Source organism: Papio anubis, chromosome 7, assembly GCF_008728515.1.
Source record: "Papio anubis isolate 15944 chromosome 7, Panubis1.0, whole genome shotgun sequence".
NCBI classification, from domain to species: domain Eukaryota; kingdom Metazoa; phylum Chordata; class Mammalia; order Primates; family Cercopithecidae; genus Papio; species Papio anubis.
Genome location: NC_044982.1, coordinates 105,068,309 through 105,095,343, shown reverse-complemented (window position 1 = coordinate 105,095,343; position 27,035 = coordinate 105,068,309). Strand labels below are relative to the sequence as shown.

At 39.4% G+C, this 27,035-nt stretch overlaps 1 protein-coding gene and 1 pseudogene across 3 annotated transcripts in view; one reads left to right on the top strand and one right to left on the bottom strand.

Moving 5' to 3' along the window:
- BTBD1 (BTB domain containing 1) overlaps positions 1-27,035 on the top strand; it is a 56,009-nt gene that overhangs the window by 2,671 nt on the left and 26,303 nt on the right. For both annotated transcript variants that reach the window (XM_003901317.3, XM_009210801.1), the window contains exons 2-3: positions 12,020-12,176; positions 18,745-18,850. In XM_003901317.3, the coding sequence (XP_003901366.1) occupies positions 12,020-12,176; positions 18,745-18,850 (263 nt within the window). The remainder of the gene's footprint in view (positions 1-12,019; positions 12,177-18,744; positions 18,851-27,035) is intronic.
- Positions 24,016-25,143, bottom strand: LOC103885981 (annotated as a pseudogene). Its single transcript, XR_002523161.2, has 2 exons — positions 25,138-25,143; positions 24,016-24,745 (listed from the first exon to the last, which is right to left on the bottom strand). The product of XR_002523161.2 is annotated as a fatty acid-binding protein 5 pseudogene (transcript).

Below are 27,035 nucleotides of genomic sequence, written 5' to 3'. Positions count from 1 at the left end.
ATGGACAAACATATACCTAGAAACAAGGATGAAAGGAAACATACCAAAATGCTAAGCAAAGGCACCTGGAGTAGTAAGATGAAAGTACCTTTTTTTCTTCTTTTCTCTTTGTTGCTGATATTTTCTGTAATTTAGTTCAATTACATTTATAAAGGGGGGGGAACCTCAAAAGCTAAAATCCAGGTCATTTTAAAGTTCACCAGGAGGATTGGGTATAGTTCCTTTGGATTTTCTAGACCAGAAGTAGTTTTCAAAATGATCTGTGGGCCATCTGCATTATAATCTTCTGGGGTGCTTATGAAATGTGTAGATCCCGTCCTCATTATATACCTTAATATTTGGAGGCAAGACCTTGGTAGCATTTTTTACACTCTCCCTAAGTGATACTTACACAAACTAAATTTGAGAATCACAAATCTAAAGGTATTTTGGGGCAATTTTTTATTTTGAAAAAATATTGACTTAACTAGTATAAGAATGTAGAGGACAAAATGCATATTTTTGTATTTTCACTGAAGCTGCTATTAGTCCTTTCCCATCAATAGAAAATAAGTTAATTTTAGAGTGTTTGAAATGTGGGACAGTGCAATTTGTTTTTTGTTTTTTTGACATTTTAAAACTTTTTTACATTTTTAAATTTTTTTTTCATTTTTACATTTTCAGTGTGTTTTATTTTCATGGCATTGTATTTATCTTTCAGGTTCTGGTCATTATTCTTTTTGAAATTGATATCTGGACTGATTTCTAAATTCAGTGTTGGCTGGCTGTATAACATAGATGTTGTAGTTAGCTAATACGTGACAAAAAGATGCCTGATAGTACTTGCTAAGTTGAAAGAGTAGGTTAGTTTGGGCATACTTGAATTATTTAACATTACTTACAGGCTTATGAACTTAAGTTTGAAGCCTTATAGAAACTGCGCACTTTGAACTGCCTGACCTTTAAATGATGTTCTTCAGTTGTTTATTTGACAAATACTATATGCCTCCCTTTTGGGGTGCTTGTGAAACAGGGAGTGGCTGTTGTAGGTGTTTGGGATACAGCAGTAAACAAGAAAAAGTCCTTGCCCTCATGAAGCACATAATCTAGTAAGGGGAAACTAAAGATACAGTGTTAAGTACTGATGAATGTTTTGAAGAAAAATAATCAAGTTATGAGAGAAGGAACATTCTCAGCAAGGAAAAGCATTGCTTGTTTTAGGCACTAAGGATCTCCTATTGGAAGAATACAAGAGTGAACCAATGTACCTTGAGCACACTAGAGGGAAGTGGTAGAAAATGAGGTCAAAAAGATAGGCCAGACAGGATGGTGCAGGGCTTTAGAGACTGAGTGAAGACTTTTTCAGCTGCCATTTCATGGAAATCCTTTGGAGAGTGTTGAATGGGGTTGGGAAGGTAGAGGTGGTGGCAGGAGGCTGTGATCTGATTTACATTTTAAAAAAACAAACTCTTTCTGGCAGTGGTTGGAGTAAAATAGGCAGCAAGGTGATAGATGAAGAGGCTTTTGCAGTAGTCTAGGCAAGAGGTGATGGTGAATTGTACCTTGTACTAGAGAGGTAGCAAAGGACATGATGAGACATGGTCAAATTCTGGATATACTTTTGAAGGTACAACCAAGAAGACTTCCAAGACATCCAAGTAGGGTCATAGATTAGATAGAAATATGAATTTATAGGTTAGGGAAGAGCTTGCTGAACATAAATTTGAAAGTTAAGAGTGAATGGTATTTAAATCGGGAGATCAAGTGAGATCACAAGAAAGGTACAAGGATGAGCTCTGGAATCTTTGAATATGTAGAGATGTAGCAGAGAAAAAGCATAAAATGAAACTGAGAGGCAGCTGTCACTGGAATTAGAAGAGAAAACAAGGAGCATGGTATTCTGAAAGTCAAGTCAAAGAAAACGTTTCAAGAAAGAAGTGGGAAATGTCAACTACAGAAAGTGGAAAGTGGTCAGTTATGCTAAATGCTGTTGAGAGTCAAGTAGAATGAAGACTTTGAGTTGATTTTTAGTCTTGGCAAGATGGAAGCTATTGATAACCCTGCCAAGAGTGATTTCAGCTGATTAGAGTAGGTTAGGAAGAAAATGGGAAGTGAGGAGCTGGAGACAGCTAGTATAAACAATTAGGAGTTTTGTTGCAAAGGGGAACAGAGAATGACGTGATGGAAGGGGCACGGAGTAAGTGTTCTTCAGTATTCTGTCCTCAGCTCTCATCCTTTCTCCCATCAACCAAAGAGAGAGCTTTACGCACTGACTCCCCAACCTGTGTCTCCAAAGCTCTACTTAGCTTCAGACCGTCATTTCCAAGTGGACCATCGTGAAGTAATGTTTTATACCCATGCAAATGGACATGTTATTAATAAAAATATGACATTTAATGAGTACTTACTGTGTGCCATAGATTGTTCCTAAGCCCCTTTGTGATCTCACTTAAATTTCAGAAAAATCCTTTGAGACAGGCATACTTCTTATCCCCCTGCAATAGCTTTTGCCATATTAATGCTATAAATAAAGCAACCCCCCAAAAGCAATAATTTAGTCTTGCTTATGATTCTGTGGGTCAGCTAGGAAGTGACTTAATGGGCTTACTTCCAAATTGTAGTTTCGTTTCACTCCGTTCTACACATTTTTTGTCCATTTTAGACCATTCCTGAAAATTCTACCTGCCTCTCCATGTTTTTCTGCATTGCTTCAACCAAACTGCTGCCTTTAGACTTAACTCTCTCCTTTCACCCTGTTAACAGTGATCTCTCCGATATTGATATATTGTCATATGATTCCCTTGAATCTTTTAATGAGTTCTTTTTACCTACAGGATGAAGTTTAAACACTTTAGCAGCACATGAAACCTTTGTGATTTGATCTCTTTCTTCCTCTCTGTCCACTCAGTGTTTCAACCCTAATTACTGATGGCCTTTTTCTTGTTTTAGTGCCTGCCTTCTAAGGCCTCCTTACCTTTGTACTTCTCAGTCTTTCTGCCAGGGCTTCACATTTAATTACTACTCTTCAGATAACCTTCAGGCTTTACCTCCTCTATAAAAATTCCACCCATAGGCAAAATTGCACACTGGCTCATCTAATTTCTCACAGCATGTTTTGGTTATCTGTTGCTCTAGAACAAATCACTGGAATACCTAGTGACTTAAACAACTGTTTTATTATCTTTTACAGTTGTGTGTGGGTTGACTGGAATCACATGGGTGGTTTGTCATTTATGTAGCTGTAGTCAGATAGCAAGTGGGGTTGAACTCATCTGGAGGTTTGACTCAGAGTCTGAGATGGCTGAGCCTTAGGTCTCAGGTCCTCTTCAAGAGGCTTCTTCAGCTGGTCTCTCCAGCAGGGTAGCTTGATGTCATGGCTCATGACTCCCAAGAACACAAAAGCAGGAGCTGCCAGGCATCCTTGAGGTGTAGGTCTCTGACTGGTGCAATGTCACTCTGCCACAATCTGTTGATTCAGGGGGCTCACACAGGGCCAACCCAGATTCATCATGGGACAAATCTATGTAAGGGCATGAACACAAGAAAGCATAATTTCTTAGGGCCATCATTAGAGATTAGTTATTAGATATGAGTGCCTAGTATATACTTCTGTTATTAGGACATTACTTTTTAATCATTTCAGTACCAGACTATAGTCGTGTGCCATATAACGGCAATTTGGTCAACAATGGACTGCAAATAAGATGGTGGACCCATAAGATTTATAATACGGTATTTTTACTGTGCATTTTCTGTGTTTAGATACACAATACTCACCATTGTTTTAAAGTTGCCTACAGTATTCAGTACAGTAACAAGTAACATGCTGTACTGCTTTGTAGCCCAGAAGCAATAGGCTATACAACATAGCTTAGATGCGTAGTAGGCTATACCATTGAGGTTTATGTGAGTACACTCTATGATGTTTGCATGATGATGAAATTGTCGAACAATGCCTTTCTTAGAATGTATCCCCATCATTAAGTAATGCATGACTGACTGGGTAAGCTTTTTATGGGCAAAGCTATCTTACCCATATTTTTATCTCTAGGACTTTTACAGTGCCTGCTATATAATTCCTCAATAAATGTTTTTGAGTAAAATGAACAGATAAGTAGTGATACAAAGTTTCTTATACATGATCTTTTGATCATTCTTATATAAAATCAAGTTTTCACCTTAGGCTTTTACAATTTGTTTTATTTTATTTTTTGAGATAGTCTCTGTTGCCCAGGCTGGAGTACAGTGGTGTGATCTTGGCTCACCCAACCTCGCCCTGCTGGGTTCAAGTGATTCTCTTGGCTCAGCCTCCCGAATAGCTGGGATTACAGGTGTGTGCCACCACACCGGCTAATTTTTGTATTTTTAGTAGAGATGGGGTTTTACCATATTGGCCAGGCTGGTCTCAAACTCTTGACCCCAGGTGTTCTGCCTGCCTGGGCCTCCCAAAGTGCTGGGATTACAGGTGTGAGCTACCGTGCCCAGCTTTACATTTTTAATTAGATTAAATGTAACCTAAGTGTTTTTATTTTTTTGTTTTTTGTTTGTTTTTTGGAAAACTATTAATTTTGGGGGAAAATAGGACTAATTTGAGGATATGTAATAATTTTTCTGTCCTCTCGTCCTTAGAGGTTATATATGAGAGCTTAAATGGTCACTTTAAAGTACAAAGAATTGTGGTAATGTCATGTTTAATCTTTATATTTTAAAAACCTTGGCTTAGTTTTTTAAAAATATTATAGAAACTCTAATAATTAAATAGAATGTAGAAGAAATGTATACATACGAACCAAGAGGATTCTTGGATTTTTAAGTAACTTTTTTTTATTACAAATGAAAATATTTTCCCTTTTGACATTATATAGAAACCTATACTGAATTGTCTAGTCAATTAACGTGTATTTATTGAGACTTAAACACATGCCCACAATGTGCCTAGTAGTGTATAAGAAATTAAAAATCTAAGATATACAGAGATCCTTTTCTTATTATTTATTGTCCTGTATTTATTTTTAATTTGCAGTGCACCCAAAATAACTTAAAATGTCTTATAAGAAACACAGGGTAAGAAATAAACTAGAGTCAAGAGTGAAGCTAATAGAAAAATGTATGCTGTCAAGCTGGGTACAGTGGCTCAGGCCTGTAATCCCAGCACCTGGGGAGGCCGAGGCAGGAGGATTGCTTGAGTCCAGGAGTTTGAAACTAGCCTGGGAAATATAGCAAGACCCGTCTCTACAAAAACATAAAAAAAAATTAGCTGAGCATAGTGGCATGTGCCTGTAGTGTTAACTACTACGGAGGCTGAAGCAGGAGACTCACTTGAGCCCAGGAATTTGAGGATACAGTGAGCTATGATCATGCCACCACTCTCCACCCGGAGTGACAATGAGACCCTGTCTCAGAAGCAAACAAAATGTATGTTATAAGTAAGCTATAAACTTTTATTATTATTATCATTTTTTGCTGTTGTTGCTTTTGAGACAGAGTCTTGCTCTGTCACCCAGGCTGGAGTACAATGGCTCGATCTCAGCTCACTGCAGCCTCTGCCGCCCTGGGTTCAAGTGATTCTCCTGCCTCAGCCTCCGGAGTAGCTGGGATTACAGGCACCTACCACCACGCTGGCTAATTTTAATATTTTTAGTAGAGGTGGGGTTTCACCAGGTTGGGCAGGCTGATCTTGAACTCCTGACCTCAGGTGATCCACCTGCCTTGGCCTCCCAAAGTGCTGGGATTACAGGCGTGAGCCACCAGGCCCGGCTAACTTTGTTTTAATTATTTTAGCAGCTAATGCAAAAAGAGAAACGTGGGTGGACATAATTATTTATAGATTAAAAACAAGGCAACTGCTTAGAAGATGCATAAATCTAATAATTAGATGAGTTTAAAAAAAAAATCCTGATGAGATCCCTTCATACAGAAGGCATTGCTGTAATGAAGTGTCTTCAATCTGTCTTCAGATGCATACTTGTTCTTAAAAAATGTTCCTTGATAGAAACCAAAAGTATATTACCGAAGTATAATTTGATAAAAGCAATTTGAATGGGAGATCTCACACAAAGTAATCTACAAACATGATTCTCTCTTGTTCCTGGAATGTACTTCCCCCTGTCCTTTTAATCCCTTTAGATCTAATCTCAAGCAGAAATTCCTCTACAAACCTTTTCCACATCTTCCTAAGTCAAAGCCTGCATTTATACATTCTCATAGAACCGTGTTTAGGTTTGTGGCACTTGTGCTCTTAAGTGTGAATCTACTCAAGGGCAAATGGTGATAAAGGCCTCACATTCCTGCTCTGTTTTACAACTCTAGTAATTTTTACCTGACAAAAATAAATAAAGGCAGGAATGTAAGGACTTCTAGACTTCTACCTTGTCCTTAAAACAAAACTTTTTTTTTTTTTTTTTTTTTTTTTGAGACGGAGTCTCGTTCTGCCGCCCAGTCTGGAGCGCAGTGACCGGATCTCAGCTCACTGCAAGCTCCGCCTCCCGGGTTTACGCCATTCTCCTGCCTCAGCCTCCCGAGTAGCTGGGACTACAGGCGCCCGCCACCTCGCCTGGCTAGTTTTTTGTATTTTTTAGTAGAGACGGGGTTTACACCATGTTAGCCAGGATGGTCTCGATCTCCTGACCTCGTGATCCGCCCGTCTCGGCCTCCCAAAGTGCTGGGATTACAGGCTTGAGCCACCGCGCCCGGCCAAAAAAATTTTTTTAAATTTTTTTTGAGTCTCACTTTGTTGGCCAGGCTAGAGTGCAGTTGTGCGATCTCGGCTCACTGCAACTTCTGCCTCCCAGATTTAAGTGAGTCTCCCGCCTCAACCTCCCAGATAGCTGGGATTACAGGCATGAGCCACTGTGCCTGGCCTAAAACAAAAATTTCTTTGATTTCTAGTTTAAGAAGGGAATTGAGCATGCTGTTAGCATTTTCTCTCTCTCAATTAAAATGATTATTAAGAATTTTTTTAAAAATGGTAAGTGCATTACAATGAAGAGAAAAAGAGAAGTTGGAAGGGCCAACAGAGTAGAAAGGAACAAAGAAGTTGGAAGCTGGTTGATGGATGAACTAGAGTGGATGAATCTGGAGCCCAGAATCCAGAGCTTTCAGAGCCTCAGTGGAGCTGGGAGCGCCTTTCCTGGCAGAACCCCAACAAAGTTCTTGGCTAGGAGTTGGAAGTAAGGAAGGTGGAAATAAGAAGGTAGTGCTATAACATGGAAATTAATTTAAAGCCTGTGTGTAAACCATCCCCTTAACCAGCTGTTGCCGACTTACTCCCTATGACAATGGACAGGTTTTTTGAGATAAATTGAACAGAATGCCTGAGAAGAACTGGGACTGCTGGGTATGGCTTTGGGACTCCAGGGTTAAGCCCTCTTCCAATGGCTTTGAGGGGTCCCTGTGCTCGGGCTGGCTTCCCACTCTAATGCCAGGTGCCAGTGCCAGTCAGCAAGCCTCCCGTATACACAGAGCTCCCAGCCAACCTTTCTGTTTTGGAGATTGTTTTATCTTGAAAACAGACCCGCTGCTTGGAATACTGAAGTTGGAGACAGTGTTTAATCATTTGACATATAAGGAAAAGCAGAATGTGAATGACAAAGACCAAGAGAAACACAGCAGCGGATCCTCAAGGAAATAGAGGAGAACTTTTAAAACTTTGGTTAATGTCATCTTGGAGACTTCAGAAAGTTTTTGTATTCATAAAACCAGGACGTGATGCTGTGGAGAAAAAAGGAATGATCAAGAAAGAAGCAAGGATTCTTAGAAATTTAAAAGTGATTGCTGGGGAGAAAAAGAGGAAGGCACCAGAAGATAATGGCCAGGAAATCTTCCAAAATGCAGAGGGAAATAATGATAAAAAATATGAGACAACATGCAGATAAATAGCTAATATTTACTGAGGCAATTTGTCAGGCATTATTCAAAATGCTTTGTGTTTTAATTTAGGTTAATCTTCACAACTTTATGAAGTAGGTGCTGTTATTCTCTTTTTAGAGAGGCAGGCGTTGATAATAACTTAAGTCACATGGCTAGCAAGTGACAAAACAAGCTCAAACCCAAGCAGTCTATTTCCTCTTGGCCTTATTGTATGGCACTGAAAACAGTTAGAAGCCCAGAAATGGTGCGTGATAGTAAACAGCTCTTCTGTTTTCTCAGCCTTGGTTTTCTTATTGAAATTTAGGGAATAGCACCTTCCTTCTATGGGAGAGGATTAAATGAATTGGCATTTGTCATATGGCAGACACTCAACAAATGGTAGCTTTCTCTCTGGTTTATTCATTCCCCTCCCTTTGGCCAGGAGGGACTATGCCTTACTTAGTTTTTAATTCTCTGTATTCATCACAGAGTATGCTACATAATGTCAAGTGAACGTTATGAGGGTGATACAGTTGACTGAGGAGTCTCTAAAAGTGTTCAGGGGAAAAAAGTATGTAAGAACAATGTGATTCTGAAAAACAGCACCCTTGCCTTTGAACCTGAGATACAGGGGAGTATACCTCCACTTGAGATAGTTGTAAAGGTAACTTATCAGAGAAGTGCCAGGATTTGGTTAAGGTAGGGAGTGAGGGGGATGTAACAGGCTAGCATTTTATTGTGTATGGTGATTATGGCCATAGGAATAAAATGAGGAAGTTGAAAGGTAGAGGGTAGGGACATGAAATAGAACTTAACTTTCCTCACTCACCTCAGTGTAATAAGAGTATTCTGAAAGAAGATAATGGGTTTTCTGGTTTTTTTTTTGTTTTGTTTTTGAGATGGAGTCGTCTCTCTCTGTCACCCAGGCTGGAGTGCAGTAGCTCGATCTTGGCTCACTGAAAGCTCCACCTCCCAGGTTCTCGCCATTCTCCTGCCTCAGCCTCCTGAGTAGCTGGGACTACAGGCGCCTGCCACCATACCCGTCTAATTTTTTTTTTTTTTTTTCATTTTTAGTAGAGACAGGGTTTTACCCTGTTAGCCAGGATGGCCTCAATCTCCTGACCTAGTGATCCACCCACCTCGGCCTCCCAAAGTGCTGGGATTACAGGCGTGAGCCACTGTGCCCAGCCGATAATGGGTTTTCTTAAACCCGTATTTTACAACTTGGGTCCTGGAAATACAAGTATAGTAAGTGTTCTGGGAGCTCATATCTAAGGCTACTTGGGTCTGAATCTTCCGGGTAAATAATCTTTAAAAAATTTTTTTTCTAAAGTGTTCTTATGTCTTTATCACTGAAATGAAATAATGGTTCTTGCCGGGCGTGATGGCTCACGCCTATCGTCCCAGCACTTTGGGAGGCCACGGTGGTCCTGAGGTCAGGAGTTCGAGACCAGCCTAGCCAACATGGTGAAACCCTGTCTCTACTAAAAATACAAAATTTAGCCGGGCATGGTGATGCACTCCTGTAATCCCAGCTACTCGGGAGACTGAGGCAGGAGAGTCTCTTGTACCCGGGAGGTGGAGGTTGCAGGGAGCAGAGATTGCATCAGTGTACTCTAACCTGGGCGACAAAATGAGACTCTCTCAAAAAAAAAAAAAAAAGAGGCACGGTGGCTCACACCTATAATCCTACTACTTTAGGAGGCCAAGGCAGGTGGATCACCTGAGGTCAGGAGTTTGAGACCAGCCTGTCCAACATAGTGAAACCTCATCTCTACTAAAAATACAAAAAATTAGCCAGGTGTGTTGGCGGGCGCCTATAATTCCAGCTATTCGGGAGGCTGAGGTAGGAGAATCACTTGAACCTGGGAGACGGAAGTTGCAGTGAGCTGAGGGCACGCCATTGTACTCCAGCCTGGGCAACAAGAGCAAAACTCCATCTCAAAAAAAAAAGAAAAAGAAATAATGGTTCTTCTTTTTTATTTTTTATTTATTTGTTTTTTTGAGAAGGAGTCTTGCTCTGTTGCCAGGCTGGAGTGCAGTGGTGCAATCTCGGCTCACTACAATCTCTGCCTCCCAGGTTCAAGTGATTCTCCTGCCTCAGTCTTCTGAGCAGCTGGGATTACAGGTGCGCGCCACCACATTCGTCTAATTTTTGTATTTTTAGTAGAGATGGCGTTTCACATGTTGGCCAGGATGATTTCGATCTCCTGACCTCGTGATCTGCCCACCTTGGCCTCCTAAAGTGCTGGGATTACAGGCGTGAGCCACTGCACCTGGCCGAAATAATGGTTCTTAATGCCGTACTTCTCCAGTAGCCTCAGCTATCTTAAGTGTAGCTGAGAACTGGGCAGTAAGCACAAGGGTTTCTGAGGAGCCACAGAAAGAGACCTAAAGATGATATGCACAAGTTCAAGTATAGTTTAACAAGAACCACCCAGGTCTTCACTGAGAATCTTAGCTTTTTCTCATTTCTTTTTTTTTGTTTTGTTTTTAATTTTATTATTTATTTATTTTTGAGACGGAGTCTAGCTCTGTTGCCCATGCCAGCATGCAGTGGCACAATCTCGACTCACAGCAACCTGTGCCTCCCAGGTTCAAGCGATTCTCCTGCCTCAGCCTCCTGAGTAGCTGGGATTACAGGCCTAGCTAATTTTTGTATTTTTAGTAGAGACTGGGTTTCACCTTGATGACCAGGCTGGTCTCGAACTCCTGACCTCAGGTGATCCACCTGCCTCAGCCTCCCGAAAGTGTTGGGATTACAGACGTGAGCCACCGTGCTCGGTCTGGTTTTTTTATTTTATTTTATTTTATTTTATTTTAAGTTCCAGGGTACACGTGCAGGATGTGCAGGTTTGTTACATAGGTAAACATGTGGCAATGTGGTTTGCTGCACCTCTCAACCTATCAACCTGTCACCTGGGCATTAAGCCCAGCATGCATTAGCTATTTATCCTGATGCTCACCCTCCCCCATTTTTCTCAGTTCTATAAAACTGATTTATCTCTCGACCTACCAGTTAGAAGCAGTAAACTAGGAGGAAGGCAACATTGGGCTGCTAGATAATATTTTTAGAGAAAAATTGGACCTAAATACTACAAAGTACATAGCAAGATGGAGTCATTTAATATATTACTAAGTTGCTTTATTCCTCCCAAGCCACAGTACTCTAATCTGTGGTCATTATGCTAATTCTGGGATAACGATGGAAGGTTAGAAGATGCGCAGAATAAGAAGGCACTGTCATCAAGAAATCAATGAATATTTTAACACTTAGAGATGCAATTTTAGCCACCTGCAGATTTACTTAAGTGAACATCTTTTGATGAGGGAAAGATAAGTGAACCACTGTTGTCCTAAGGAGCAGTGGGGTACTAGAAAGAACTCTGAGGATGACTTGGAGACATAGATTTGTCTCATGATTAAGTAATAATATTAATAATCCTCAGGATTAAGTAAGAATAAAATGAGATGATGTATGTGCAAATGCCCTGTAGATTGCAAAGACTGATGCAGATTTATTTTTATTTTGATTTTCAATAGTTTTTTAGGAACAGGTGGTTTTTTATTACATGGATAAGCTCTTTAGTGGTGATTTCTGAAATTTTGGTGCACTTGTCACCTGAGCAGTATACACTGTACCCAGTATGTAGTCTTTTATCCCTCACTCCCCTCCCACCCTTCCCCCCGCGAGTCCCCAAAGTCCATTATATCATTCTTATGCCTCTCTGTTGTGATACTGATTTCAGATTATTTTTCAGTTTGCTCATTATGTTTTAAAATATTCTCCCAGCACTTCGGGAGGCTGAGGTGGGAGGATGGCTTGAGCCCAGGAGTTTAAGACCAGTCTGGGCAATATGGTGAAACCTGTCTCTACAAAAAATAAAAAATTAGCCAGGTGTGGTGGTGCAAACTTGTAGTCCCAGCTATTTGGGGAGCTGAGGTGGGAGGATGGCTTGAGCCAGAGAGGTTGAAGCTGCAGTGAGCCATGCACTGCAGCCTGGAATCGATCAAGACCCTGTCAATGGATGGATGGATGGATGGATGGATGGATGGATGGGTGGGTGGATGGATGGGTAGATGAAAATATAAAATAATAAAAATATAAATATTCCTCAGAAATTTAACTTTGATGGATTGCTTATCTAAAACATTACTGATCATCTCTACAAATGTGCCAATTGCTTTCCAGATTTCTATATTCAGATGAAGTTCAAATTGGTCCAGAAACAGTTATGACCACTCTTTATACTGCCAAGAAATATGCAGTCCCAGCCTTGGAAGCACACTGTGTGGAATTTCTCACCAAACATCTTAGGGCAGATAATGCCTTTATGTTACTTACTCAGGTAAGTAAATGTAGCTAAGGTATGTATCATTGTAGTTTTAAAATTTTGAGTAAACTATATATGGGTGTTTAATATTTCCTGGAGAATTCTAGATTATAATTTTAAAGTATATATTATTATTTTTATAATACAAATTGGGGAAATATATCAGATCCGTAAGATTTTAGAATTGAAAAGTGTGTTAGAGGCCATGCACGGTGGTTCATGCCTATAATTCCAAGACTTTGGGAGGCTGAAGCAGGTAGATCACTTGAGGTCAGGAGTTCAAGACCAGCCTGGCCAGCATGACCCCATCTCTACTAAAAATACAAAAATTATCCTGGCATGGTGACACGGGCTTGTAATCCCATCTATTCAGGAGGCTGAGGCAGAAGAATTGCTTGAATCAGGGTGGCAGGGTGGACATCCTGGGAGACAGAGCGAGACTCCATCTCCAAAAAAAGCATATTAGAGTTAATACGGTGCTGGATCATATAGGTGAAGAAGCTGAAGCCATATATATATATATATATATAAAAGTGGGGTATTGTGATTCAAGGTTAGATAGTTATTTAGGATTGGAGTTGAGATTGAGATCCAGTATTGTTTCTGCTTATGATTGAGAGTATGATAGCATGAAATTTTATGAATGTCTTCGTTCTCAAATTTTGCTGGATCTGGAATAAAGATGGAATATTTCAAGTCCTGAAAAGTTCTAAGATTAATGATCTTTGGACCTGTAATCTGGAAACTTGCTGATCCACTCCTGGAGGAGTTAAAGTTTTAGGTTTATATGAAATATTCTTTTTCTGACATTTTTAAGTTTTCACTAAGTATGGGATCCATATAGAAAACTACATAGATTGTGGCTGAGTATGGTGGCTCAAGCCTTTAATCCCAGCACTTTGGGAGGCCAAGGTGGGCGGATCACTTGAGGCCAATAGTTCGAGACCACCCTGGCCAACAAGGCAAAACCCAGTCTCTACTAAAAACACAAAAATTAGCCGAGCATGGTGGCGCATGCCTGTAACCCCAGCTACTTGGGAGGCTGAGTTAGGAGAATCATTTGAGCGTGGCAGGTGGAGGTTGTAGTGAGTCGAGACTGCGCCATTGCAGTCCAGCTTGGGTGACAGAGGGAAACTCTGTCTCGAAAAAAGAAAATTACACGTATTCTGAGTGTATAGTCTAATGAATTTTTACAAACTGAACACAACTGTGGAACCTTTAACCAGTCCTTAACATATAATATTTAGCATTTCTTATATGTGTGTAATCTGAGCTTTATACTTTGTATATAAACAGTTTTTTTCTTTTTAGACAATGTTGTAATCCTATGTAAAAATTGTTTTTAAAATTCTAAGGTGATAAAATACCCCATTTGATATTAGTACTGGAAATAATCATTGATGGCCCCTAGCTCAACCCTCTCATTTTACAAATGGGAAAATTAAAACCTGGGGTAATTAACTGACTTTCCAAACCCTCATAGGCCGGATAGGGCCATGCCCAGAGCTCTTGTTTCCCAGTTCAGTGTTCATTCTATCATTTAGAAAATGTTTGGTACCAGCCGGGCACGGTGGCTCATGCCTGTAATCTCAGCACTTTCGGAGGCCGAGGCGGGGAGATCACGAGGTCAAGAGATCAAGACCATCCTGGCCAACATAGTGAAACCCCGTGTCTACTAAAAATATAAAAATTAGCTGGGCGTGATGGCAAGTGCCTGTAGTCCCAGCTACTCGGGAGGCTGAGGCAGGAGAATTGCTTGAACCTGGGAGGCAGAGTTTGCAGTGAGCTGAGATCACACCACTGCACTCCAGCCTGGCGACAGAGTAAAACTCCGTCTCAAAAAAAAAAAAAAAGAAAATGTTTGGTACCTTTTAAAAACATCTTCTGTCATTAAGTATTTGTAGTTACAGAAGAAAGAACATTATGATGTCATCTCTTCTTGGACGTAATTATAGAAGTCCATGTATGCCAGACACCAAATTATCCCCTTTACCTATATTTTAGCACTTACTCCTCACTATGATGCTGTGATGATGTAGTTTAATATTATTATCCCTTTTTTTCTTTTTTCTTTCATTTTTGAGGCAGAGTCTCACTCTGTTGCCCAGCCTGGAGTGCAGTGGTGCAGTTTGGCTCACTGCAACCTCCACCTCCCAGGTTCAAGCAATTCTCCTGCCTTGGTCACCCGAGTAGCTGGGATTACGGGGGCACACCACTACGCCCGGCTAATTTTTAAATTTTAGTAGGGACAGGGTTTTACCATGTTGGCCAAGCTGGTCTCGAACTCCTGACCTCAAGTTATCCACGCACCTTGGCCTCCCAAAGTGGTGGAATTACAGGCATGAGCCATCATGCCTCGCCTGTTATCTCCTTATCCCCTTTTTAAAGATCAAAAACGGAAGCTTACAGAAGTTAACATCTTATTACTAGACAGCAGTGGTAAAACTAAGGTCTTACCTAAAATCAACAGTTGTTCAGGTTTAGTGATACTGATAATAGCAGAATGTACTGGGAGATAATTGTATGCCAGGCACCTTTCTCAGCACTTTGTGTACATTAATTCATTTAATCCTCACAATAACTTCATGAGGTGTAGGTTTTCAAAGTAAAGATTTTCTTATTATCACCATTTTTAAGTAAGGAAATTGAGGCACAGAGAGGTGAAGTAACTTGACCAAAGTCATATAACTAATAAGTGATATCTCTGTTTTTTCCTCTTTTGAATCTGTGATTAAAATCTAGTAAATAAGTTGATACTCATGAGATTCTTTATTGTCCAAGCAGTTTTAATGCATGTAGAGACGATCACTTAACTACTTTTATTTTAAAGGTGAGATATAAATTCAGAAACCAATAAACTAAACTTTGGCAGTTAAAATGCAGATTTTGGTTCAGTAGGACCAGAATAGGGCCCCAGAGTACATTTCTAACAGGCATTCAGATGACACCAGTGTTTCTGGAGCACATTTTGAGTAGCAAGGGTTAACAGGTGTCACTATGAGAAAAAAAGAACTTTTCAATATCTTGTTGGTCTGAGATTCCAATATTACATTACATTTTTCACTGGTGGGGTCATGCGAATTAGCCCATGAATTGTCATGTGAAACTTCTTGTTCCTGCCAAGTGAGTCATTTGAATTGAGCATGTTCATTTACTTAAGAGGGCTTTTGCAAGCTTCTCTCTAAAACAAAGTGCCAGTATACAGTACCAGCATGATTTATAGAGGGAAAAACACTTTTTTTGAAGTGTTATCAGAGGTAATGCCAAAATCAAAGTCAGTTTTGAGAAAATTTATTTTACCCTAAATAGCGGCAATAGATTCCATAGGAAATTTGATATTGCCTGTGTAAGGAGTGATAGACATTTTTTACCCTGAATAAGAAAACTTTTATAAAAAATTGTTTTTCCTAGAGTGAAAGATAAATTTTTATATAAACACCAACTAAAAATATAGTTGAGTTGGCCAATTAAAGTATCGGTTGAGGCTGGGTGCGGTGGCTCATGCTGCAATCCCAGCACTTTGGGAGGCCAAGCCGGGCAGATCACGAGGTCAGGAGATCGAGACCATCCTGGCTAACACGGTGAAACCCCGTCTCTACTAAAAATACAAAAAAAATTAGCCGGGCGAGGTGGCGGGTGCCTGTAGTCCCAGCTACTTGGGAGGTGAGGCAGTAGAGTGGCGTGAACCGGGGAGGCGGAGTTTGCAGTGAGCCGAGATCGTGCCACTGTACTCCAACGTGGGCGACAGAGCAAGACTCTGTCTCAAAAAAAAAAAAAATCTGTTGATATTAGAATTTCACTTTATAAAAATGTATTGCTTCATACTTTGAAAATGTATAACTGTGATCCTAGACTAGATCGTGTAATAAAAGGAAAAATGTTATTAAAAAACATTGTTGGGCCGGGCATGGTGGCTCACGCCTATAATCCCAGCACTTTGGGAGGCCCAGGTGGGCGGATCACCTGAGGTTGGGAGTTCGAGACCAGCCTGACCAACATGGAGAAACCCTGTCTCTACTAAAAATACAAAAAAATTAGCTGGATGTGGTGGCGCGTGCCTGTAATCCCAGCTACTTGAGAGGCTGAGGCAGGAGAATTGCTTGAACCTGGGAGGCAGAGGTTGCGGTGAGCCGAGATCGTGCCATTACACTCCAGCCTGGGCAACAAGAGCCAGACTCTGTCAAAAACAAAAAAAACAAAAAAGAACAAAAAAAAACCCGAAAACAACAAAAAAGAAATGTTGTTGGGGCAAGTGACAAAACTGAAATACAGCCAGTGGATTAGATAAAGATACTGTTTTGATGTTAAATTTATCAAAGTTAATTACTGTGATTATGTAAGAGAATATCCTTAATCTTAGGAAATTTAAGAGTAAAAGCCCTCCAAGCCTGGTGGCTCACGCTAAAAATCCAGCACTTTGGGAGGCCGAGATGGGCGGATTGCTTGAGCCCAGAAGTTGGAGACCAGCCTGTGCAACATGGTGAAACCTCGTCTCTATTAAAAAATACAAAAGCCAAGCACAGCGGCCCATGCCTGTAATCCCAGCACTTTGGGCAGGTAGATCGTTTGAGGTCAGGAGTTGGACACCAGCCTGGCCAACACGATGAAACCCCATCTCTACTAAAAATTCAAAGATTAGGTGGGTGTGGTGGCATGCGCCTGTGGTCCCAGCTACTCAGGAGGCTGAGGCAGGCGAATCCCTTGAACCTGGGAGGTGGAGGTTGCAGTAAGCCGAGATTGTGCCACTGCACTCTAGCCTGGGTGACAGTGAGACCTTGTCGCCAAAAAAGAGTAAAGGCCATGATTTATGCAACTTACTGTCAAATAGTTTAGTCTCTCCTCCCAGATAGATGTATATACATATATATATGGAAAAAAAGTAATAAATGAGGCAAAATGTTAAATAATATTTAAATAGATAAATTTGGATAAAGGGTATATGGGTTTTCTTTGCACTATCTTTACAACTTTTCTGTAAATTTGAAATTCCAAAGTATTTGTGTGTCTAAACAAAAAAGGTACAGTTAAAAAAAAAAAAAGAAGGAAATTCCGAATGAAAATCACTTTGAGGGAAAATTGCATGAGATAGATTTAATATTTATTAATACAAATTTTTTCCTTAGTGCCAAAATTATTTAAAATTTGACAAAGCAAATTATTGTAAACAGGCTCAGTGTATAATCTAGGGAAGTGCATTTTCAAATATATTCGAGTATTCTATACATATTTTATATTATGTGTAAATGTTTTAAATTTAAAATATATATATAAAAATTTAAAAATATATTTAAATTAAAAAAATCTACAGCCAATGTGTTTAATGTTTTCTTCTCTCCCCCATAAAACACGTAACTGTTTAGATATTTATCAGTTGTTCAGTAGTATCTGAATTATTGGATACTTTAAAATGAATTTTACTTTAAAATTAAATGAAGAGTCATCAGTCATGCCAAATAATTAGTGTCATTTATGATATGATTAATTAATTGGTAGTATTCTCAGAAGGTTTCTACCCAACCCAACATAAATACCTTTTGGGCATTTAGTATTTGCCCATCCTCTAAAATGTAAAGAGAACTGACCCCAGGCCAGAATGAAAGGCTGGTCATTGGCATGCTTATCATCATACCTCCTTTTTCAGTGTTTTGGCTTTTTAAAAACCTTGCTTCAATTTGACTTGGACTCCCCCTGCATATAGACTTTTTTTTTTTTTTTTTAATTATAACATACATATTGATAAAAGCACATATTGTAAGCTTGACTTCTAACATCTTAAAGCCAAAATTAGTTCTTCTGGAATTATACAGTACATATTCTTGCTTATTATATATTCTGGCTTTTTTGCTCATCATTAGGTTTGTGTGGTTTGTTTATATTGGTTTGTGTAGTTGTAGATTGTTCATTCTCATTGTTGTATAATATTCCATCATGTGAATTTATGTATTTGTTCTTGTGTTATTAGACCTAATTTTGCTTAGATTCCCAGAGCTCTCATGCTCTAAAATTCTTGTACCCTATTTTCTCCTCAAAATCAAAACAGGCAATGGAAGAGAAAATCTGATATTTGTACTGTTGTGCTTGACAATTGATATTATAGTTTAGTGAAAAGACTATAAGATTCAAGTCCTAGCTTTGCATCGTATTTAACTAGATGATCTTAGGCAAGTCACTGTACCTCTCCGAACCTCTGAAAATGGGATAATAATGTAAGCCTTATCTAACATAAAGGGTTCATTAAGGATCAGAATAAGTAATGTATAAGAAAATAGGCTGTATACACACACACACACACACACATATAAGCGCACACACACACATATAAGCACACAAAAATAAAAATAACAGGATTGGTATTGGTAATGTGAATTTGTTCTTATCTCAGCAGGGCATTTGTATTTTTAGCTTTTCATTTCTGATTGTAGAATGAAAAGTTTTAAGAATATGTAAACATTATCACTGTATTTCAAGTAGATATTTTTACATAATTAGCAGTTATAACTGTTGACAATGTTAACTTCAAATATGTACAGTCTGAAGGTAAAATAACTGTGAAAGTTAAATAACTATCTCTTTATATGTTTAGGCTCGATTATTTGATGAACCTCAGCTTGCTAGTCTTTGTCTAGATACAATAGACAAAAGCACAATGGATGCAATAAGTGCAGAAGGGTTTACTGATATTGATATAGGTAAGTTCACTATGAAGTAAATTGTTATATTTTAAGTACAGTTAATGCCTTACTTGTCAGCCTTGTTGGAGAAGGAGCTATTTTTAAATTAGTGGCTTTCCCAAATGATTGAAGTCTCTCTGAGAGTGTTGCTTTCTTTTGTTTTAGGGAAAATATTTCTAAAAGTCTTATCTACCTCATTGCCTGTTAAAAGATTTCAAATCAAATATTCATTGAATGCTCACCATATGCATGGCATTATTCTAGGGTCCACAGGAAATATAAAAAAGAGTAAGAGGCGAGTAGTCTTGTTAAGGAAACGTCTAATTGGAGAATCAAGGAACAAATATTTGAAAATTAAGATTTAAAACGCTAATAGAAGAGAGGGCATTAATACCTGGGTGATGAAATGGTCTGTACAGCAAATGCCCATGACACAAGTTTACCTGTGTGACAAACCTGCACATGTACCCCTGAACTTAAAATAAAAATAAAAATTAAAAAAAACAAGAGAGGGCATATGGTAAAACGTGATTTCTGTCTTTTCTAAATTAGATATGTAGAAAATAATTACTATGCAAATTCAGAAAATGGAGTGATTACTTCAGATCACAGTAGTGTTAGGAAAATTTTGACAGAGGAGGTTCTGATATGAGCCTTAAGGAATGGATAGTACAGTAGGTCCTTGAATAATGTCGTTTCATTATAATGTTGATAAGAAAAACGTGGACTCCTGGCGGGAGGCCACTATCTATAGAGTTTACATCTTCTCCTATATCTTCGTGATTTTCTCCAGACACTCTAGTTTCCTCTCACATCCCAAAGATGTGCATGTTAGGTTCTTTGGTATGCCTAAATGGCCTCAGTCTGAACGAGAGTGTGAGTGTGCCCTGTGATGAAATGACGTACTATGTGGGATTGGTTCTTGCCTGTACCAAGCCACTGGCAGATGTGTTAAAGTAAGAAGTTAAAGCTACAGCCACCTGAGACTCTGAACTGGAATAAGTGGATTGGAAAATGATTTATCAAGTAAAAATTTGTAAAGTATATGATAATCATACAAACGTTTGATGATAAATGACATAGTATGAAAGTGCTGGGAAAGCCCACTATGTGACTTGCTTTTGAACTGCGTTGTGTGGGAGGTGCTCCTCAAAATTTTCACTTTGTAAACGTTTACTTCTGGATTTAACCCACCACTGCTATAACCACTGTCACTCACCGATTCACCAAAAATTGGGTAAATGATTATCTTTCTTGTCTTTATTAATCTTTCTTAAATGTATGTATAGCTCACATTTGTTTCACTGTTTAATTTAGAAGTGCTTTGAGTATTTAGAAGCTTGGTGGTATTTTTGTGACCAGAAATATGCCATAAAAACTTAACTTAACTGTTTATATCAGCTCATCAGAAAGCAACGGTAAAATTGCTTTCATTAGACATTGTTTCATTTGAAGTCACAGTTTCCAAGAACCCATACGTTGAGGACTTACTGTATTGGATAATGGAGAGGGGAGGGCATTAGGGGCAAGTGGAACCTCAGGTATAAATGAGGAAGGAGATGCAAGGCAGGTTAAACCCAGGTGATAGAGGACCATCTAATGATAGGCTAATGATGTACATTTTGTCTTGTAGGAGAGTAGAGAGATCTAATCCAGGCCCATGGTTTTAAATACTATCTTCATGATGATAACCCAAAATATGTATCTTCAATCCCTGTCTTCTTCTTGGCTACAAACTCATATACCCAACTGTCTACTTGACATCCTCATTTGGAGATTTTATAGGCATTTGAAACAGAACAGCCAAAGGAGAACCATTGATTCCCCTCACTGTCTGTTAGGTCTCTTCTGTTCCTTTCAAACTCTTTTCAGTCTTCCTTAGCAACATCACCATGAACCTGATTGCTTGGGCTAAACACTCCAGTTATTCTTTATTATTCTTTCTCATACCCCACATGTGGTCTTATCAGCAGATGCTCATGGCTCTACTTTGAATATGTATCCTGAATCTGACCACTTCTTACCATATCCATGGCTACCACGTAGTCTAAGCCACCATTCTCTTTTACCTGGATAATTGCAGTGGTCTCTTGTCATCTGTCCTTTCATCCAGGCTTGCTCCCATACACTCCATTCTCTACATGGCAGCTAGAATGATCTTTATAAGTAAAAAATCAGGCCATATAACTTCCTTGCTTCCAGTGTCTTCCCACTGCCATTTGCATAAAATTTAAATTCCTTATCAAAGCTCACAGGGCCCTGTAAAATCAGACCTTGTATTTGTCAGGGTATATTAGTCTAGGCTGTGGTAAGAAATAGACCCAAAAGTGCATACTGGCTCAAACACAAAAGAAGTTGATTTCACACTCATATAACAGACCAAGGGAGTATTATAGTCAATAGGTAGTTCTCTCTTGTTGTTCTGTCATTCGCTGGAGCCTAGCTATTATCTGTGTTTTGCTGGCAGATGGGAGAAAGTGTGGATAGGGAAAATACCCACATATTAAAAGCCTTGACCCTGATATAGCACCTATATTTTCACTGTTATTTTATTGGTCCCATTCAGTTGCAAGATCTCACCTAACTTTTAGGGAAGCCAGGAGATGCAGACTAGTCACACCTCATGAAGAAGAGAAAACATCTTTGGTAAACAGCTAGAAGTCACTACCTACATCTGACTTTGTCTCCTACCATTCTCCCCCTAATTCAAGTCCCATATATGCTGGCTAGGATTATTTATATTCCATTCTTTTGTATTTGCTATTCCTTCTGATTAGAATCCTTCTCCCCCTGAATCTTTGCATCTCAGATTAAAGGAGACCTGAGACTTCAGACCTACTTAATTAGATACCGTGTTCCCCTAAGCAATGTCTGTTGCATTACTCTTACTCTTGATTTAATTTCCTTGTAATACACATTGCTCTCAAAGTCTTATCTAGGTATTTGTCTCTGTGTGTGTATATATATATGTTGATTCTCTACTTTTCTCTCCTAGATTGTAAACTCCTTGAAGGCAGGGACTTTGTCTTGTGTACAAGTGTATCACTAGCACCAAAGACAGAAGAATATAGTACATGTTCAGCTGATATTTGTTGATCAACTGGACTGACTGGCTGTGTCTAGAATAATGCCTTTTCTTCCCATCTTGGCTGGCTCTCACGCAGTCTTAAGATCCTGGCTAATATAACACTTCCACATGACTTATTTTTTGAGAGCTGATACCCCACCCTCCTCCATGATGCTTGGTATATTCCTCTGTTCTAACATCCTGTTGTTCGTTTGTATATTGCACAGTACCTTGGGAACAAATAATACACTGCTTATAATATACTGAAGGACAGGGACTAAATCAGATTCCTCCCGAGCACCCGCATGTGGTGTCTGTTGAGTTACTGGATATTTGAGAGCCCTAAACACTGCCCAAGTTGTTAATGAAACATTACGTAATCCTAATTTCCTTCCTGTTAGGGGCTGTCAAATGCTTCATTTGTTCTTCAGTCTGTTCTCATCTGAAGTTTTACTGCTTGCATCTGGGTAACATACACCTTATAAATAGCTCTTAAATTATGCATGCCGTTGGAGCCTGCTAATCTTGAAGTATGTGCCTTGTACAGGGTAGAAGCCCAATAAATATTTGGTCATTTGATTTGACTCACAGTTGTTTATATGAAAATTCAGTATTGTGTTACATCTATGAAACAATCTGCTGTGTTTTTCTGATCTTTATTAGGTTCTCAGCTTTAACTTCTTACTTTAACACATCTGCCAGTAGAAGACCTATGTGTTTGTCTTTCTACCCCATCGACTAGTTTGTTTCAAATGTACTTGTTAAAAATTGGTAATTAAAAAGCATTTTTTATTAATGTTATTATTATTATTATTATTTTGGTAGAGAGGGGGTTTCACCATGTCGCCCAGGTAGGTTTCGAACTCCTGGGCTCAAGCCATCTGCCCGCCTCAGCCTCCCAAAGTGCTGGGATTACAGGTGTGAACTATTATGTCTAGCCCCAGAAAATGGTAATTCAAGAGAAGACTGGGAACTGAAAGAAAGGGCTGGCCTTAGGAGCTTTTTATAGCTGTCTTATATTCTCAGGATGTTTTTTCTCCTCTGGGATTTGAATATGTATTCTGGAGGAAGAGATACTGTTTCTTACAGCCTTTTGCTAAAGGAAGAAGATAATTTATCATGTTGATAGAACAAAATGAATTTACACCAAGGGTAGTATGATGTGCTTTTTTTTTAGTAATAAAGGTTATGTGTTTATCTCTGCAGAAGTTGTTAGCATACCAAGTGGAGACATGTAGGTTCAAAGTCTTCTGGTTTTCCATCAAATGGTTAAATATTGTCATCACTGTATATTCTTAATCCGACAAGTATTGTGGCATATTGATTGCTTTTAATTTACTTGTGAAAGGGCTTCCTGGTGCCATAGTTTATAGTCATCCGCTTAGCTACAATAAGAGATACTAAAGTTTGATTTTTTAAAAAAAAATTATGTGTAACCAGTTTATTTTTAACATGTTATTAAAATCTGGGACTTTGATACCTTTGCTAGGATATTACTTATGTTTGATATTAAGCAAATATTTGGCTCTTAGCATGTGTAGACCATTGCAGAAAAGTTTTTTTTGTTTGTTTGTTTGTTTTTTTGAGACAGAGTTTTGCTCTTATCACCCAGGCTGGAGTGCAATGGCGTGATCTCAACTCACTGCAGCCTCCGCCTCCTGAGTTCAAGCAATTCTCCTGCCCCAGCATCCCGAGTAGCTGGGATTACACAGGCGCCTGCCACCACGCCCAGCTAATTTTTGTTTTTTTTGTGGAGATAGGGTTTCATCCTGTTGACCGACCAGGGTGGTCTCGAACTCCTGACCTCAGGTGATCACTCGCCTCAGCCTCCCAAAGTTCTGGGATTATAGGAGTGAGCCACTGTGCCTGCCGCTATTGTAGAAAAGTATTTAAAGAAATGTTTATCTGTTATGTATTTCTGGATAATGTAATCATATTTAATGCTTTAATTGATTTCTGTTGTGTGTAAGTATAGCATACTCATTTTTATTTAAATTTAATATAAAGTATAACTGTTAGATATTTCATAGAAGTGCCTATGTTATCTCGGTTCTTTAGAGATTTTTCCTATCCATCTAGAACTGTCCTTTTTTAGGAACTGGAGTATTTATTACTATTTTTTTATTAGCTCAAACACATTTATTTATTAACCAAAGGGATGATACTAATTAATCCAACACACTTCGAAATAGCTGCATGTAAAATGTTTGTGATAAAGATAATTGGACACAGTAATGAAAAGAAAAACAGTATGGAGATTTGCTCATTGAACTGAGCTTGGTCATTCTCTTAGTTAATTCCTGTCCAAAGTGATGATGGAATTTTTATTCTACTTTTTCATAGATCCTAGTACAGGTGACATTGTTCATGACACAGTCCACCACTAATTTCCCATCTTTCAATTTTCCTGTTATTGTGCTTTCCTTCCCATCACACTCCTGATGCAGAACCAATGCACCATCTGTAAAGTTGCAGACAGTCTGAGTTTTTCTGCCATCAGCTGTGGTTTCTTCAAACTTCCTTCCCAGGGTACAAGAAAACTGTGTTGTTTTCAAAGTGCTATCAGTTTTTATGGTGAGGTTTTTGCCATAACAAGTGATGATACAATCTGGCTTGGCCATTGCGCCCATTTTGTGCAAAGCAATTCCCACTCCTAACTCGTTCATGTATTCATCAAAGCCTTTGCTGTCCACCAGGCGCCATCTTCCTTCCAGCTGCTGAACTGTGGCCGTGGTGGGCGTGGGTGGGCACAGGCAGGCAAGCAGGCGGGCGTGCAGAGTGGGGTTGAAGTCGGCGTGGACAGCGTGCTGTCGAACTGGGGTATTTATTTTGACCCTTTGAGAAATCTAAGACATATTTTATTTTACCTACCTATGTTAAACAATATATACCGAATATAATTTAGGATTCTCGCGATTATTAATACTAAGTATCAGTTGCATTAGTATTGTACAGTAAAACCCTCAGGTCTGTGAAGTGTTGTTTTTTTAAAAAAGCTCTATAAGACCCTTGATTGCTATTCTTTTCAAGTGCTTAACGTCTCCTTTTCACAAATTTCCTCTTTTCTCTATCCCTGTTGGATTGCAGTTTATCATTTCGTTCTAGCATATTAGCGTCTAAAGCCCCTTTCTCTTCTGAACTTCTTGCTTCTGGGCTGCTAGAACTTAAAAGTAACTGAGCTTATTTTAATTTTGCCTATCATAAGAGGAAAAGGATTCTGAGTGAGGACCTGAGGTACAGACATGACGTTTATACTTGGATGTCAAATAGGAATTTCAAACTTAGTATGTCTAAAATGAAACTTCAGCTCTTTCCCCACCCCAAACCTGCACCTTCTGTGATCTTTCCCATCTTAGTTGATGCCACCCTCATCCCTCCAGTGCATAAGCTATATAAACTACCCTCATCCCTCCAGTGCATAAGCTATATATAACTACTGTTGACTCCTCTCTTTAAGTCACACCTTACATCCAATCTGTTAGGAAATCTAATTGAATCTTCCTTCAGAATATATTCCAAATATGATCAGTTTCACCACTTCTACTCCTACCCCCTCTTGTCCAGGTCACCATCCCTGACCTGGATCGATGCGAGAGCCTCCAACTGATATTGTCTCCACTATAGCCTCTTCTCAACACAGAAGCCAGGGTGATCCTTTCAGAACATAAAATGTCACAACTCAGAACCCTCCAGGCATTCTCCATGTCACTCAGAGTAAAAGCCAAATGATCTACAGGGTGCTGCATGATTGCCCCTGCTCCCCACAGCCTCTGGCCTCCTTGCCTGCTATTCTTCCATCCTGCTCACTCCACTCCACTACGTTGGCCTCCTAACCATTCCTCAGATATGCCAGGCACACTTTCATATGAGAGCCTCTGTACATTTAGTCCTGGAATACTCTTCCTCTAGGTATCTATTTGGCTTACTCCCTCACTTCCTTCAAGTCTTGGCATAAATGAAGCCTGCCTAAACCACCCGATTTTATTTTATTTTTTGGCACAGTCTCACTTTGTTGCTTGGGCTGAAGTACAGTGGCATGATCATGACTCACTATAGCCTCAACCCCCCGGGCTCAAGTGACCCTGCTGCCTCAGCTTCCTGAGTAGCTGAGACTACAGTTGCATGCCACCATGCCTGGCTAATTTTTAAAAACTTTTTTGTAGAGATGAGGTCTCACTATATTACCCAGGCTGGCCTGAAACTCCTGGGCTCAAGCCATGCTCCCATCTCAGCCTCCCAAAGTGCTGGGACTGCAGGCATAAGTCGCCATGCCTGGTCCCTTCCTATTTTAAACTACATTTCTGATTCTCCTTAACCTGATGTATTTATCCACGTATATCATCTAAGATACTCTAATTTACTTGTGTTTATTTAATGTGTTTCTCCTCATTAGAATGTAAGCTCCGTGAGGGCAGGAATTTTTAACTTTTTGTTCAGTGACATATCAGTGCCAGCTGGGCGCAGTGGCTCACGCCTGTAATCCCAGCACTTTGGAAGGCCGAGGTGGGCAGATCGCTTCAGGTTGGAAGTTCGAGACCAGGCTGGCCAACATGGTGAAACCCTGTCTCTGCTAAAAATACAAAAATTAGCCAGCTGTGGTGGCCCATGCCAGTAATCCAAGCTACTCAGGAGGCTGAGGCAGGAGAATTGCTTGAACCTGAGAGGCAGAGGTTGCATTGAGCCGAGACTGTGCCTCTGCACTCCAGCCTGAGCTACAGAATGAGACTCTATGTCCCCTCCCCCCGCAAAAAAAAAAGATATATCAGTGCCTAATAGTACCTGGCACATAGTGAGTGCTTAATAATAAGTATTAATGAATGAATGAGTTATAATCTGTAGACTTTAAGAATTTATGTAATTAACTTGGAACCTTTTTCTGTGGCTTGTTAATCTTACTCTGGATAGTTGAGTTTACTTGATAAATGGCATAAATATATAAGGAGAGTACTATATCTAATATTGCATGTATGGTAAGTAATAAATTGATTGTTAAACTGATTTTTGTGGAACACTTCTGAGTTTAAGCCCATTAATTATTTGTATTTTAAAGTTTAAAGTCTGTAGTTTTAAGTGTCTAACCTATTTTTTGTTGAGATCTGAAAACTTAATATAACCATGTCTGTTGGTATTGGTTAG